This window comes from Anolis carolinensis, chromosome 2, assembly GCF_035594765.1.
Source record: "Anolis carolinensis isolate JA03-04 chromosome 2, rAnoCar3.1.pri, whole genome shotgun sequence".
In the NCBI taxonomy this organism is placed as follows: Eukaryota; Metazoa; Chordata; class Lepidosauria; order Squamata; family Dactyloidae; genus Anolis; species Anolis carolinensis.
Window position 1 is genome coordinate 204801551 of NC_085842.1, and position 18237 is coordinate 204819787.

General features: G+C 37.8%; 1 protein-coding gene across 4 annotated transcripts in view; it reads right to left on the minus strand.

The window, feature by feature from the left end:
• The window catches only part of pax5 (paired box 5), a 300149-nt gene that overhangs the window by 146835 nt on the left and 135077 nt on the right, over positions 1–18237 (minus strand). For all 4 annotated transcript variants that reach the window (XM_062971568.1, XM_062971570.1, XM_062971569.1 and 1 more), the window contains exon 6: positions 16154–16329. In XM_062971568.1, coding sequence (XP_062827638.1) covers positions 16154–16329 — 176 coding nt within the window. The remainder of the gene's footprint in view (positions 1–16153; positions 16330–18237) is intronic.

Sequence of the window (18237 nt, forward strand, 5' to 3'; positions counted from 1 at the left end):
AACACAGTGGGAAAATATAAGGATTATATTAGCCACCCGCTTTGTCACAAAAGCTCTGTTGTCAGGCCACAAAGATCGGGGGGAGGAGGGATTGTAACATTTGACATGGTTCGCAGATTTTAATCCAAAGCAGCTCTAATTAATCTCCCCAGCTTTGTGGAAACCCTGTGCCATGTACAGCTGTATGGGCATTGGTGATCTTCTGTCTTAAATTTTATAGGAATTGAAATTTCATTACCAGAGTCTCCTCCCTGACTCCCCCAGATCTGAACTGGCAAGAATCTGATGGACCATTTATCAAAAATGAGTCCTCCCCTCACCCCTGTCCTCATCTATCTATCATTTGCATCACATTTTCAATTCCACCTTGCACTATCAATGACACTAATTTTTCTTTGGGGTAAATCCTATTTACACAGCCAATTATGGCAGTATTCCAAATAGCCTTTGTTTTGAATAACATTTGTCATTTGAATTTATGGAAGGGTAGGAATTCTACATAAAAGTTGAAATAATATCTTTCTTTCTTTTTTTACATTTCTCCCTTGCTTGAAAAAATTTTAAATCTCCTTTTTATAAAATATTTTTTTAAAAAAAATCAGTTGCATGTCATTTTTACCCAAATCCAATTAGAATCATGACACTCCCTGGAGATCGTCCTTAAAAGAGTGGGAATTATTTAGTGTGCCCTGCCATGAACAGATTTACTCTAATACTTCAGAATAACTGACCTGTTTTTGACCTAAACCTTTTTATTATTTGCATGCTGGAAACTATATATCCTGGATTTCCTACTAAAATCTGCAAATACATTACAGTCACTCAAAGCCTTTTGTAAAGGGACCCCCAGACCCAATCTAAATGCCGAGAATTTACCTGTTGTTTTTCTTTTATACATATAAATAGCTGCATTTCCATTCTCTCTTTGTTTCTCATTTTCATTTTCTCCTAATATCTGCATGTAAATGTCTGAAAATAGCATCTGTAATTGAGGATTATGAAGTATAGCCAGCTCCTGACAGGCTGCTAAGGAAGATGGATTATCCTCATTTTTCTGTAAATTTTGTCAATTTTGGAATTCATAAGCTATCAACACTGATCAAAATGTGACCGCACAGCTGTGTCAAAAAAGAAAGGAGCAATGACGATGTAGCTCCCTTGTTCACTGAGAAGATTGGTTCTCTAGTCCATCCCCCAATCCCCCCACCTTCATTCCCCAGCCCACTCCTCCAGAGCAGAGAAAGAGAGAGAGAAAGAGAGAGAATGAAAACACTGCGTGGGCCATCACTAGCTAGTACTGGCATTTTCAACCACAGCCGTTCCCTGTCCCCCTCCCCAAAATATTTAAATAAACAAATTGAACGTACACAAATTCTCTGGTGCACTGATTCAAATCACAAAGTATAATTTATTGCATGTTCTCCCTTCTTTATTTATCCCTAAGTAGTGAACACGATTTCCATTCAGAAGGTTTGTTATGTTCCACTCCTACCAGACAATCACAGCACACTTGAGGCAATTGTTTAGCCTCTTCCTCTCAATTTTCCCATTACTGGGAGTAAGTACTGTTGGGACTCTTTAATAGCCTGACTGCAGCCCATATCAATAACAGATGAGGTTTAATCGTCCAACACAAAAATTATTTAGGCTCGGTAAGGACATTCAATGTCATTTGCATAATGGCATTTCTATCGTGCGCACCTAACCCATCGTGCATAAACAAGGCCCTGGGACCATAAATAATAATAAATCATGACGTCTGCACTCCTCATGCTGTAATAGGAGTCAGTCTTTGTTGAAATTATTTCGGCAGAAAATGGGCACTGTAATTTTAAAGACATGTGACAGGCCATAGATCCATAAATCACACAAACCCTTTCTCAGTCTCCCTCTAATCGACATGCATTTAAACCTCAGAGATTCCTAAAGGGACCATCAGATAACCTGAAATAACCAAAAATTGTAAGCACCTAAGGTTAAAAAGGAAGAGGTGACTTTATCAGTTGTTTATGTTTCAAGAAACCAGAGGTGAAGATTCCATTCACTAGTTGTTGTTCTTCTCAAATTTACAAAAGACTAGCTAAACTGGACTTATTGGGTCATGACATCTCACCAGTGTTTGAGCAACAGGTGACAGGGCCATGCGTTTTCCCATCACACAACACTTGATCCAGCTGCCCACTCAGACAAATTGTTAATGCTTACAAAGTGCTTATGCAAATCTGAGGAAGAAAACATCTCCACTCGGCTTCTGACAAAGTGCAAATGCTTGCTAATAGTTTACTTCCAGTCTGCATTAACACCAGACTAACTTTTAAACCCTTAAACAGCTTTGGACCTCAGCACTTGAAGGAATACTTCTCCCTATATACACTTGTCTGAGGCCGAAGTCCACAGAAGGGGCTCTTTTGGTCCCATCAGTGAACACAATCCAAAATGGGAGGACAGAGAGGACCTTCTCTGATAAGCACCCCAGTTGTGGCACACTCTCCCCTGAGAAGTCCGACTAGCACCATTACCCTTGTTACCTTCTGGTACCAAGTCAAAGCATGGCTTTTGGAGACAAATTAATTTCAAACTGTATATGAACATGGATTTAAATTATTGTAGTTGTCTTAATATATTTGTACCTTGGTTAAATCATTTGTGACTTTAGCCTGGAAACGTTTTTTATTTATTTATTTATTTATTTATTTATTTATTTATTTATCTCAAACTGTATATGCACATGGGTTTAAATTATTGTAGTTGTCTTAATATATTTGTACCTTGGTTAAATCATTTGTGACTTTAGCCTGAAATTGTTTTATATTTATTTATTTATTTATTTATTTATTTATTTCTAACATTTATATCCGGCCCTTCTCACACGAAGGGACTCAGGGCGGCTTACAGTAATGGCAGCAATTCGATGCCCGTACAAAATCAGTATCAAAATGATGTATAAAACAATCGAAACTATTAAAAATACCATATAAATTACAGTATATAAATTTAAAACGTAAAATCAGATCTGTTCATCCTGGAGAAACCTCATGCTTTGTCTGTAGTTCAGTCCATGTCATCTTTACCTTTTATTGATTAAAAGCCTGGGTACACAGCCATGTTTTTAGGGCTTTTCTGAAGCCCAACAAGGTTGGAATTTGTCGTATATCTCTGGGGAGGGTGTTTATATTGTGCACCATTCTAAAAGAGCAAAAAACAATTGTAATTATGGTATTACTACTACTACTACTATTATAATGCCACTGTAAAGTCATCACCCTTTAATGAAAGATAATTTAATTCAAACTCAGCTGTTCCCCAAAGTGAAATGAATCATAATATGGTGCATCTATCACTCCTTATGTTAGCAAAGTGCATATGCCCTGTGTAAAAGTTCTGGAGGGAAAATAAAATGAGAGGAAAGAGGGAAGAAGATGTACAGTACGGCCCCAATATCCATCAAGTATACGTTTCTAAATTTACCCTAAAAATAGAAAACTGCAGATAATAGCAAACTCTGTTGAAATGAATGACTTTTACCAAACATTACTGTGGAATCACTCTGGAGGGCAAAGAAAATTCCTAGAGATGTATCCTTTACTAACTGTTCCCTTTAATCATTTACTGGTTACATTTCAACAAATATTCACACCGTATTTGAAGGAAACTCACAGCAACCCAATATTCACACAGATTATTCAGTTCTGTTGACATTTTGAAGTACTGAAGAAAAGATAAAGAGTCCAAAAGTGGCAGGGTAAAACCCGGAACCTCAATCAGGATGAGAGACTCCTTCCTGGGCACACAGAAGACTGGGTGACTTGGAAGGCGCTGAATAGACTGCACTCGGGCACCACAAGATGCAGAGCCAACCTTAAGAAATGAGGCCACAAAGTGGAGTCCACGAAATGTGAGTGTGGAGAAGAGCAAACCACAGACCACCTACTGCAATGCAGTCTGAACCCTGCCACATACACAATGGAGAACCGTCTTACAGCGACACCAGTGGCCAGCTTCTGGTCAAAAGACATTTAGTACAATGCCAGGTTTTTACCTTTGTCTGTAGTTTTTCTATACATTATAACTGTATTCTCAATTAGATTCTGACACAATAAATAAAATAAACAAATTATTAGCCCAGTTTGACTTCCACTGATTAATCACTTTTCAATGCTAACCTGAGTATGTGTACTCAGAAGTAAATGGAAATAATTCCCAGATGAATAGTCATGTTGGTCTATAAATTCTGTGGCACTTTAAAGACCAACACTATTTTTTATATACAAAAAGCTTTTTTGGACTGAAGTCTATTTCATCACCTGCATCAGAATCTGCTGTGAATTTTTCCAAGTTGATATCCTTGAGACTTCATTAATCTTCCCAAAAAAAATCCCTTTGCTGGAAATCTTAGGAATGTCAAATCAATTAAAACTAATTTATAATACAGAATTTGAAAAGAAATGTCATGTCACAAGGAATTTTGTGAGATTTGGATTTTTCTTCCTTTTGAGGGAAAAGTCAGGGTGCCAGGGAGGGTGGGAATCAGGCTCATTCCCAATGGTGCTGAACCAGCCTTGGCATGGTTGGGCTCACTGCGGTGACTGATGACACCTCTGTCGTGCCACAATGCTGGACAGAACCGGCATTCTTCATCCCAGTTCCAACTGACATTATGTGTCTATGTAGAACTAGCTAAAGTTGCCAAAGGTATTACTAACACTCTAGAACACTTAACACACAACCCTACAGAGCCATTTTTTCAGTTTCTACTACAATGTCCTGTGGATGCCACTACTAAAATAGTACTGCTGAAAATCAGTCACTAACAGCATCACCAGAATATTTCTGTCTACATATGTCTCCAACTCGCAACTGCTTAACCATAGAAACAACACAAAATCTTTTCCCCAATTGGACTTCTAAAACTAAGAAAGCTTTATGGATATTTGTATAAAAAGACACTGAGCCCAGTTCAAATACAGAGAACAAAATTCCTGTGATCAACATGTAATCAGAGCTTTGTTTTTGATTTGGGTTAAGTTCATGAAGCTCTGGATTTAAGTAAAATATGAAGTAGATTATAGTTTGCCTGCATTTGTCTTAGCCATGGAGACTGGGTCAGAGAGGAAGAGCTGTCCTTCTAAATACTGCATTTTGCTATATTTGATGCCAGGGAAGGAACAATTGGTCAGATTTAATCCACTAAGCCACAGCATTTTCATAATCTATGCCATCCAAAAGGGCCAGCCAGGTAAGTTCACCTGACTTGCTACAGTTAAGAACGTGAAAGGGGAGAGGATGCTCCAATTTCCTTTTCCAATAATTCACCACTATCTCAAAATACTCTGGTTTAAAGGCTTATATGAGAAATATGGCCTTAAAACATGTTCCTTTGGAGTGTAAATTGCCTCATAAAAGTAGAAAACGTCTACAAAATGAGCTGGAGAATATTAGCAATTTACAGACCTAAACAGGAGAATTCTGCTGTGGTCTATTCAAAAACAAAAGGAAGGAAAATTACAAAGCTATGCTTTGGATCAATGTAGCGGGATTCTTCCACTTGCTGAAACTAAGTGCAATATTCCCTGCCATTTGCAAAACCCAATTTCAATGCAGTAGAAATACTTTTCCGTTTAAATTAGGAGGCCCTGGCTTATCACAGCTGCCCATTTATTGCAAGTCAACTGGCAAGTTTATTTGCTTATCCATTTTGTTTTCACTCTCATGTAGGGTTAATGTAGATGGCAGGAAACGGGTTGGTGTTCTGCAAAGTCAAGCTTCCATATAACCCAACATTATCTGTAATACAGTGCCCAGTTGCAGACAGTTCTGTTTCCTGAGAGGAAATGGTGAACATCGCATACACACTGTAAACTGCATGGATGATCTCTCTAGCTCCATTATTTTACAAAGGCACAAAGACTATGTGAGCAATTATACTGTACTCATTTCACTCATATATTATGTCTTGACATGATATTGAAAATCTGATGGATTGCCACTAAATCACTGCTCTACCCCAGCTCATGTGCAGAGTCCATTGCTAGCTTCACTATTATCTATGACGTTGGCGACTTATAGAGTTGCTATTTGCTGGCTGTCAACGTTACGAATGTTCGGTATGGAACAATCTTCTCTGAAGCTCTTTGACTCTATCCTCTTTCTGGTTTCCTGTCACTTGGTTGGGAACATTCTGTTTTGAAATCTGCTGCAATGGAATTCAACATGAGATCAATCGAGAAAAAAGACACATCAGAATTATTTAATAATCTTCTAAAAATCAGAATGAATGTACTATTTTGCTGTGAGTTTTCCAGGCTGTATGGCCATGTTCCAGAAGTATTCTGACATTTTGCCCACATCTATTGCAGGCATCCTCAGAGGTTGTGAGGTATACAACGTGCACTGCTGTGGGAAAAACTTCAGGAAATAATACTTCTGAAACATGGCCATACAGCCCGGAAAACTCACAACAACCCAGTGATTCTTGCCATGAAAGCCTTCAACAATATACTATTTATTCTCATTGATTTCAGCAAGAAGTATTTCAGATTTATATGGAAAAATATTGGAATAACAGAGTTGGGGGGGACCGCCAAGTCTGACTCCTAGCAAAATATCCTTGACTACATTGTAAATTACAATGAAAAGTCTGATCCCATCCATATAGGTGTTTCATGCCAGTTAGTAATTTCCAAGGAAAGCTCAAAAAATAGTAGAAGTAAAAGAGAGTGTAGATAACTGGTGTCCAAGAAAAAAAACTATGTACACAGTGGAGGCTCTTCCTTTGCACTTCGTAAACAAATCTGGATTAGAAGAAGAGTAAAAATCCCTGTAGGATTCTTACTCTTCTTCTAATCCAGATAATCCATATAATCCAGATTAGCAAATCAGACAGTCCACATTATTTGCTTTGAACTGGATTATCTGAGTTTACACTGCCATATAATCCAGTTCAAAGCAGATGCTCTGGATTTCATATGGCAGTGCAGAAGGGGGCTCAGTTTCCTACAGGCTAAACGTCTCTTGTCTGGAAATCTGATATCTGAAATGTTCCAAAAAGCACAACTTTTCACCAGCAACTACCCACTTTTAGGGAAAGGGAGCTAGTCACGCATCCAGTGAGTTTTCCTCAAAGAGCTCCTGTGGGGAAAAGAACAGAAAAAAAGAAGGGAAGGGCAAAGGCAAAAGCTCCACTTGGCAAAGGCTCCTTTAAAAAACAGATGCCCCAGATGCCTTTGCACCTAAGCAATGGAAGTGTATAGTGGAGCACCTGCAAGGCACCTGCAAGTAGCCATGAGAATGAGCCTAGAGTGGCGCCATTGGCTGCCACTGGTATCTAGTCCAGAGAGAGTGAAAAAGGCTGATGGGCCAGGAGGATGTTCCCCCCACTTCCCAGCTACTTTGCTGAAAGGGTGGAAAGTGTACTAACAGCTGTTGAGGAAAAACTCAGTGGATTCTGGATGTATGATTCCCTCCCCCCGCCCCTTCTTATTCATTATGTATAAGCAAATGCAAGTATTCAAAATTCTCCCAAAAATCTGAAAAACTTTGATTCCAAATATTTTCGATAAGGGAGATGTAACCTCTACTTTCCATTACTGAAAAAAATGCTACAAATCTCTACATTAAAAATCACTAGTGTGCAATATTTCAGTCACTGAATCAGAAACAAAGAAAGTAAATAAATAAAAATGGATAAAATGAAATAGAAAATCATATTGCCACATTTTATCCAGTGCATCTGATACAGTGGAGACTGCATTTCATGTATTTTGATGTTCCAGTAGCATAGATGCTACTTGGAGCTACCCCAAGCTAAGCATTCTTGTAGCGGAGCAGTGTGTCTTAGGATCAAGCTGTTAAAGATATGGAACACACTCAGCTGTTTGGGAGCACTCACAAACACATAAATGGTTTCACAAGCTGTAGGGAGTCTTTCAAAAACAAAAGCTGTTGTCTGCATACAAGGGTCCAGCATCTATTGTTTCTCTCTGCAACCATAGCCCAATTGTCATGCAACACGCCAGCCTGCATCAATCATACTGCGTTATACTGTGTCATATAACATAACACAATATGACTGCCGCCACCCAAAGTGACATGAAGCAACATGGTACAATATGCCAAAATATATATATACAGTTTTCCATGAAAAATGTGCAGACACAAAACCAGCTTCTCGGAAATGGCTGGATAAAGGAAGAGATCTCTTGAAGGCTGAACCTCCTGAAAAGAACAAATGACCAACTATTTCTATAGTACAGTATATTCAGCTAAATACATCGAACTGGACTATATAGTATGATTTAAGTGGGCAGAAGGCAATGTTCATGTTTTTTCTACTAGAGGAAAGGCTGTATGCATCTGTGCCTTCAAGTCACCTATCCATTTATGGCAATCCCCTGATTTGCTTAGGGGGCAGGGTTGTCAGAAGCATACTCAAGGCCCTTCCTGACAGGCCCAAAATGCGGAACCTGCCTTACTTTTACCAAACGACACGTCAGGTAAAGGCAAATTAATGCAGAGAAAACTGGGTCTTCCCAGTTTACTCCATATTAATTAAACACCTGGAAAAGTCTGAACCTTAAGCTAAGATCCGGATCTTTCCAGGTGTGGGCCAGGGGATTTTAGGTAAGTGTAGAAAGGCCCTCAGAGATGTTTTTTCCAGTTCTTCCCTCTAAAATTTAGCCAACAGCACCTAGTATTTGTTGGCTGTCTCCCATCCAAGTACTAACCAGAGCTTACCCTGCTCAGCTTCCAAGGTCAAATGTGATCTGGTGTCTTTAGGAATATAGGTTAAAGGTACATTCTCCTATATACGCTGTTACAAAAGCTTGGTCTCATAATGAATATAGGATTCTGGAAAGATTTCAAGAAACAATGCAAGAGTGCAGTCACTATTTTTAAGGACTGGGGCTGCCTTAACAGTAACATCACCTTTCTGACTGGTGTCATCCTGAAACTTTCTGTTTAGCTTTAGCAGCACAAAAATGAATACTCAAATACAACATATTTTAATTCTTGAGTCTTCCATCCTTCAAGAGGTATTTGTAAAAAAAACTTCACTGAACTGATCATGAATATAAAAAGGTACAGAGTACTAAAGACACCATTGGAACAGCTCTATATCATTTAAAACAAATTGGAACAAAAATTGGACATGGAACAAAAGGTGGGTTTGGGTGAAATACCAGAAAGGCAACTAGTGGAGCTATGGTTACAGAATCTATACCATCACTGACAAAGAAGCTTGCTATTATGGAGGCAAGATTGAGGGGTTCAGAAAAAAAATCTGGATTTTAATGGCTTTTCAGACTCCAGTGTGACATGCATCATTGATTAGGTTACTAAAATTGTTTGATAATTTTAAATGTGTTTCCTTCTCTGTCACTCGAGAAGATGCAAAGTTGTTTTCATCAAACCATAAACAAACACACCCATACTCAGAATAATGCAGACCATTTAAACTGATATAAATTCAGGAGAGATTTCTCAATGGAGAAATCAATTAACATCAGTTTAACATCAGTTTAAAAGTGCTCCCGGAGGCCTATTATAAGGGAAACAGCTTTGTCTGTGTTTATTGTATTAGATGTTGTATATAGGATGGGTTTTCCTTGTCTGGAAATCTGAAATACTTCCTAGAAAGTGTGGTGAAAACCAAGGAAGCACCTGGGATGTCTGCTTTTTGCACACCACTTATGTAAATGGGGGGCCCCCGATGGCACAGTGTGTTAAAGCGCTGAGCTGCTGAACTTGCAGACTGTAAGGTCGCAGGTTCGAATCCAGGGAGCAGAGTGAGTGCCCGCTGTTAGCTCCAGCTTCTGCCAACCTAGCAGTTCAAAAACATGCATATGTGAGTAGATCAATAGGTACCGCTCCAGCAGGAAGGTAACGGCACTCCATGCAGTCATGCCGGCCACATGACCTTGGAGGTGTTTACGGACAACGCTGGCTCTTTGGCTTAGAAATGGAGATGAGCACCAACCTCCAGAGAGTCGGACACGACTGGACTTAATGTCAGGGAAAACCTTTACCTTTACCTTTTATGTAAATTGAGTCCTTCCCCATTTTCTCTTTCTCCTGTTAGGTTTCCTCAAGGAAAAAACCAGCAGGTGCTGGGTATGTAATTAGCCCCCCTTTCCCCTCATATTTCATTCATAATGTATTTATAAATGCTGGTATTTCAAATTCCAAGTAAATCCAAAATTCAATAAACTTTTAGTTCGAAGCATTTCAGATAGAGTGGAATTGACCTGTACTATAATATTATTTATTTATTTGTTTATTTATTTATTTATTTCAATTATGTATACCCCGTCCTTCTCACCCGAGGGGACTCAGGGTGGCTTACAAGTGGCAATTGATGCCGTTACACTAATATACAATGAACTAAAACGTTAAAACAGTTAAAAACAGTAATAAAGTACAATATTGCATACATGCACATGAAAAAACACGCACACACACAGCCAACTAAATTCCAATGCAGATAATGCATGTAAGCATTCAATTTGATTTTCATGTTACTGGACTATTAATCTAGTAGCATGGTTGTAACACAAGAAAGGGTAAGGCTATGGGGATGCATCCAGTATAGATCACGATAGCAGAATGATGAAAGTAAAGAAAACCTTATGAATTCTCAGCTGGAGCATTAACTAGAAAAGGATTCATTCCTTTAAACGAAAGCAGGAGAAGAAGAGAACAAGAGAGGAGAAGACACCCATTGCACAGTTTAACCTCCTCTGACCTTTGCACTCTGAGGGGGGTCATACACATGTCACTGTTCCCAGCTGTCTTTCTGACACTCTGCCCACTGCAAGGCCTTAGCCCTTTCCATTTTGTAGAGGTATTGATCTGTTGGCAGCAATGGGCTAGATAATTAGCCAGGAATTAGGGTTTCTATTACAGCCAGGAGGTTGCCCCAGCTGATTTATCACCTGAATAATTTACTGTGATTGAAAGGAAATTAAAATGAACTCCATTCGACAACTGTGCACTTTTATGGGCTTTAGTGAAGACTCAAAATCCAAATTAATAGCCTGGTGCTGTTTAATAGTCTACTGAGAGTAAATATGGGAAGGTTTTTCTCTACTGTTGATGTGCTTTCTTGTGCTAGATTTAAGACTTATTCCTCCTCCTATTGCCAGCCCCCAGCCGTAGCAGATATAAAGACTGAAATATTTTCCAGTCTTTATTATTTTTATTTTTTTTAAATCCATCTAGGGTGAAATCCATGTATTGTTAATTTTCAAATCTGAGGCAAAATTAATGATCATTTGAAAAGGGGACACAAAAATATTTTTGAAAACATATGTTCAAGTCAATTTGCTTATTAAAATTATTGCCTAGAAAAAAATACCTGCATCAGTTTCACATTCAAGTACAGGTGCACCCATAAATCTGCTAACAAATAGTTTCTGAATTGTAAAATGCAAGTATGTCATCTTATTACTTTAACATTTTTTACAAAGTTAATAGTAGACTCATTTCCACGGCTGAACATCAAAAATATAGGAAACTAGCCTAAATGTCTATGTTTTAAATAATACATTTACTATTCACACTCCAAATTGTGAAGTTCTGAGATTAATATCTAAATTTTTGAAGTATTTTGATCTCAAAATCCACACTCTTGTTTAGACTTGCTGACAATGCCCTGGCTATTTTTAATTTGTCTAGCAGCAAATCTGTAACCTCACAAACACATTAACTGACAAATATCAAAGAACAAATACTATTTGCAATCCACTGATCAAGGGATCCAATGTACTGTTGTGGTGGGAATAGTAGTAACAATTGTTTCTTAGAGTGTTAGCTTGCTGTTTTCATACAAAGTTATTAATAATTTGAAAACAAAAGAAAAGGAGCCCGGGTTGCTTCAAATTTGGGGAGTTCCAAAACTGCATACATTTTGGAAACTTTGACATTTTAATCAGATTTTAAAACATATAATTATTATTTTCCTCTTCAATATAAGATTAACTTCAAGGGATAACTCCAGTGTTACTCCGTGAAATCTATTGGACTTTATTTTGATTACTAACCTTAGCTTTACTTTCAGATCAGAGTACACACTCACCAAAGTCCAATGTGTTTCTCTCTTACGACCTCATCAGATGGGGCTTTTTTCGGTGGCAAACATCTATAATGTCGTCACGCAGCCCACCGACTCCCATCCCACAGAATAAAACTACGTCCAGCAGGTCTCCGTGGCTAAACTATAGTGGAACCAGCATGTCCCACCACAGCGGCAACAAAGGAGGCATCCCATGTTGCACCAGCAACAATGGGGGGAAGCAGAGTGGCCGACACTTTCCCCCATGGGATAGCGTTATGGGTAAGTCAAATGATGTGGGGATGGGGTGACAGGTTCCCCACGCCCCTGACAGGCAACGTTAGATTCTCCATGATGCAAGGTGATTCCAGTGGCCAGTAAGATAAGGCCAGTATGATAGCCAGGGATGTGCTCCCAGGATAGCCACACATGTGCTCCCAGGACTTGAATAGCTACAATATCTCACAGCCCTCAATTTTTTTTAAAAAAAAAAGAGGTTTGGGGAAAATTTATTGAGAATGGTTTAAAAGAAGTAGATGGGAAATTACCTCCACAAGAAGAAATGGTATTTTGGAAAGAGAATGCAAATTGAAATGGCTCGGAGGGGGGTGGGCACAGAGGTGAACAAAACAACATACAAGATACATGTACATATATTGTTGATGCAATGAATTATGTATGGAATAGAAGAATATGTAATGTACTGAGGTAGTGATGTATTTTAAGAAAACTAATAAAATTAAAAAAAAGTAAAAAAAAATTACTGGAAATTCTTTTGGAGAAGGGGGCTTTGGGCCACAATACTTCTCTAAGTCAAAGGCCAGGTTGCACACCATGCCATGAACTACTAGTCCTATAATGGCTACTGAAGGACAACTAAGGGGAAAAGGACAACACTGACAAGAAAAAGAAAACAACAACAACAACAACAACAACAACAACAACAACAACAACAACAACTCCTGATGAATAAAACGTATTTTACACTTCTTTATGAACAGCTGGCAAATTTCTGAGTTAAAATATTGGCTGAAAATATTGAACAGAACTTTCCTGCGATCTTATGATTAAATTATCTATGGAACAGAGATGTACCTTAGAATATTGGAATGTGTGTGTGTGTGTGTCACATCTCTCCTCAGTCCCACCTATTAGCAAAAAGTTTAAAAATACCTTTTTCTTCCTATCTGGTGCCTGAACTCTTAAACCAGGAGGACCCTGTGTGTTTTCTGCAAGCCTTTAGCAAGCACCTTATTCTGGAACCATATGGATCCTGGGCTGTACAGTAGGCTTGTGCAATGCGAGTAAACCTTGACCCATTTCAATAGGAATCTTAATCCATTCTTTGGGAGTCTCCTGAAATTGGTAGGGCAGATATCTCTTTTCGCTCTGGGGTGCTGAAAGATCCATTTTCTATCGGCCTGTTATTGGGGGAGGGGACTTCCTAGGTTCCCCTCCCCATCATTTTAGGTATTTAAATGGTCTACTCTAGAGGAGAAGTGTTCAGCTTCAGGCAGGCGTGTGCTTTAAGGGGGCTTCTTACCTGTTTCTCTACTCTAGAAGAGAGGCACTTAGCTGCAGGCAGGCGCACACACTTTCTGGGCCTGCACGCCACACAAGCACTCTCCAAGGCAAGGATGCTGCTCATGAAAAACAGGTGAGGAGCCAGGATTGGTTCCTGCTTGATTTTGTGTAGAGCTGATTATCGTACAGGGAGGGTGCTTCCCATTACGTGCTCCCGAAGATAACGAAAGTAATAAAAGAATGAATGTAATGAAAGAGAATGGATCAGCACACAACTCTACTGTTCAGTCTCTCCTTCCACTATGTGTTATACCCCATAGCATTAGTTAGAAGCATAATGGGATATGAACCCCTATCTGTAGGGATATTTGGAGACCTACAAGTACATTGCTAGTTGAGACACTAAGGTTAATGGCTTGAGGGTACAGTGGCACTTAATCAACGCAGTTACCACCAGTAATGTCAATAAATTGAGAGGATGTGTTTCCGCTTTTATACTATTTTTATTTTTCTGCTCACATTTTCCAAATCCTGCCATGCAAAATATAGGCATCACCACCATGACCTGCTTTCCCTAGCATAAATTGGGTATATAAAATTTTTCTATGATAATAGTAAATCACAGGAGTATGCATTGCTTGCAGATAAACCGTACAGCATTTTAGAAATCATATTGACTGTCCTGAAAACAGATCATAAAAAGTCCCAGTTACCTTTTAAAATGTTGTAAGTTCCCTAACAATTTCAAAACAGAATTTTCCCACCCATCTTGTTCCTCTAAATTTAGTTTCAATGCACTAACAATGCAATCTTATCCACATTTATCCAGATCCAAGGGCAGCTCTTGCATCTACATAAGTATCCATGGTATTGCAGTATGAAGTTTACAGACTGGAAAATTATCCAGGGATGATCCTGTATATTTTAATTAATATGAAACACACTATCATCTTAGCTCTTGACTGTGCTATTCTTTTCAAATTGTTGCCAACAGTAAAGTGAACTCCACCTAATGGTACACAAAAAAAATTCAATTTTTACTCTTATTCATAATCATAGCAACCATTAAAATATGCAGGGGTTTTTTTCTGTGCAGAATTGAATTCACACTGAGAATGTTATTTAAATCCTTGTCTTCCTGTTTCTAATACCATAGTCTATTTCATCCTTCAACTTTGACACAATATTTTAAGGCATAGGAAGTGGAGAACAAAGACAGAAATGGATAAGATGCAATGAAAATCGAAATTTCAAACTCTGCTATTGGCATTAGTGGAATTGAAAAGTGTTCCACTATAGTGCAATGGCCTTTTTAAAATCCAAGAGCAAAGCTTCATTATTTAAAAAGAAAATTATGGTAAGCATCTAAACATAGGACTAATTGCCCTTACATATATATAAGGACTTATGCTGTATGATTGCTTAATATTAAATAGCTCACCATTCAATGTGTGAACTTATTGGCTTTAAAACTTTCAAAGCAATTGTCCCAGTCAGTAGATGGTGTTGTCTTACTCATTGAAATCAATGGGACTGTAATTCAATAGAAGTTAATGTCACCAACTTTCTCTGAACTGGCATAAGTATGCTTTAGAATAATATGTAAGTTCTGCTGGGAAAGTCTGGCTCATTATGAAACATAATTGTATATAATCTGTATATACCCATTTAGCTACCACAAAATAATTCAAAATAAAATAGATCATAGCAAATAAAAATCAATTGGTGTCAACAAAATGACATACAAAATACTTCCTCTAATGGCAATTGATAAAGACAAACATTGGCCAGTCTATCTAGATTCCAAAGGACAGGAGCCTGACCTTTAGGACATGGATTTGACCCAAACATATATTCCATTATATTTTAGTAAAAATGATATGACACATTTACCAGCACAAATCTACAGTTGGTAAATGTAGTTAGCAAATGACATATACAAACTGAAGTTCTGTCTATTTGTAAAAGTGGAATATTAGTGGTTTTTAAAAAGGCAATAGCAACAACAACAGTATAAAATGTTGTCAAGTAGTCCTCTGAAATTATGAAGGGACAGTCTTATTAATCTGAAGGGTGGCATGTAAACCCTAAATAGAATCAGTGCATATAGCGATTACATGTATAAAAATATATGATTAATTGTTTAACTGATTTATTGTATGTTTTGTGTTAATTTGTTAATTTGCTTGTGATTTGTATGATTTATTTATTATGAATAATTAAAAAAAAAACAAAGTTAGAAAAATATATGTCTAAAATAACAAAAATGAAATCTTTTCTGGCATAGATTCTTGTAAGAAAAGAGAAGCACATAATGTTTCTATTACTTGAAAACCAGGTATGGCCTTCTATGCAGTCTCCATACAAGTCAACTGACTGGCCTCTTGAAAATGCAGTTTCCAATGACAAATTTTGTAACTCATTACTTTTTCAAAAATCTTTTAGTTAAAATTTTAGTAACATTCCCAGTCTCTTTCTTACAATTGTATCTACAGAACAATTCCTCTGAGAAGGGGAATATGATAGAAGAGAAAATTGAATGACAAAACTGAAGAAGTTAGCGTCAGCTGTAAATATTACCTGTTCCGGTTTTATGGGTTCAGTTGTCGTGAAGATGTCTGAATAATGTTGTCGTTCAAACACTCGGTCCAACACTTCTAACTGCTGTTGGGTGAAAAGATCTCCCCTCATTTGTTTCCGAAGGAAGTCTCTACCCGGAAGAGAATGGCCATTTGGTACTGGAGATTCCTGAATACCTTTCCAAGAGGGAAAGAATGCAGAAACAGACAGCTGTTACATGGGCAAAAACATAAATTCATGACATTAATATATTATACAGAAGTTTCAAATGTATAACATTTATAAAATTTCTAACATAACAAATTATAATATGAATACATCATGAATACAGTAACAGGGGAGAAATGAAAATACTGTTCTTGCAAATAAGAATGCTATTCCTCAATGAAATTTTCCTTCAGTCTCCAAATTTCTACCACTACAGTTGAGCATTAAGAAAGAAAGATAGGATCTTGCCAAAAAAAATCAACACTAACATTTCACAAGCTTAGTAAAAAACATTGTATAATATATTTCTGTTCATATTTACTTTTATATGCTGCTGGAGTAACCTTTGGTGCATCTACCATTCTATGTATAAATGTGATTCACCATTTTGACACATGTGCTGATACCATACAGACATTCAATACAGTACTTTATTAGAGAAAAGAAAAAAATTAGCAATCTTGGTTTTTACAAGCAACATGTTTAAAAGTATTTTAAGAGCTAAGTTTATCTGGAAAAAAATGCTTTATTAACAATGGGATTATTATAATGGGATGATTTACACAATAAGGATTTATCTCCTGGTCACTTTTACTTCGTTTCCTAAACTATTTTGCTTGTGGAAAATACTGCATTTTAAACTGATTTTAAATACTTTGCCACATATTTAATTACTCGTCAATATGAAACCCAAAATGTTCTCCTCTCCCAATGTTTTGTCTCTGGCCTGCCAATGAAAATTGTTTCCCTACAACACTGTTACAGAGACCACAGCAGTATATCTTTTTTAATTTCACTGTGTCTTTTTCTTGAACATTTTCAAATTAAGTATATCAAATTGAGTACAAACACATTTGTTAGCATCTGCTACACTTTTATTGAGATTATTTGAGCAGATGATTCACCATATGATTCTTCTCTTTACATGAAATAATTTTTCCTTTACTGTGCCCTACGTTTCAGTTTGTATTTAAGCTGATTGACTATGTATTATCTATACACATAATAAAAGTGAAAATATGTATGCATGTGTGTAGCTGGGATGTCCACTTACACATACAGGCTCCCACTTCCACAAATAGCTATAGCTCCCACTACTCAGTGAGTGCCGTGAACATGTACAAGAGCCTGCCACTGTCCTCCATAAACACCATACTGTCCACCACCCATGTGAAGGCTTTCATACAGGGACAATTTCATCCTAGATTTTCTGTTTTTCCTCCACCACAGACATCCCAGTGTTTCTCACTCTCTCCATTGGTGTGGAATTTGCATGATCCCACCCACTGCCTCTCCCATAACCCTTTGCACACAACAAAGAGAGGAACTGATCAGCAACTGAACATACTAGAGAGGTTTGGGGAGAATTCACCATAATTAATAGGAGTTGTATGTACTGGGATGTATTGTTCACCTGTAATCTAAGAGCACTCTGAACCCCACCAAAAAATGGACCGGGAACTAACCTGGCACACAGAACCCCCGTGACCAACAAAAATACTAGAGGTCTTTAGAGGGATTTATAGGAGTTGTAGTTCACCCACAACCAGAGAAATTGTGACCTCCACTGATGATGGACCTGGACCAAACTTGGCACACAGAACCTCCATGACTAACTCAACCTACTGGAGAACTGATTCATAATGGGAGTTGTAGTTCACCCTACAGAGGACACACTGAACCCCACCGATGATGCATCTACAGCAAACTTGCCCAACATAACAAATTTTAAGTACTGATCGAATTTCACGGGGTTGACCTGACATGATGTCAGTTTTAGTTAATCTACAACCTTATGCATTTTGTACAATTAAAAATGACTTTGTCAAATAACCCGGTCAATGCCGCGTACTCAAGCTAGTGCTTTAATATATTTC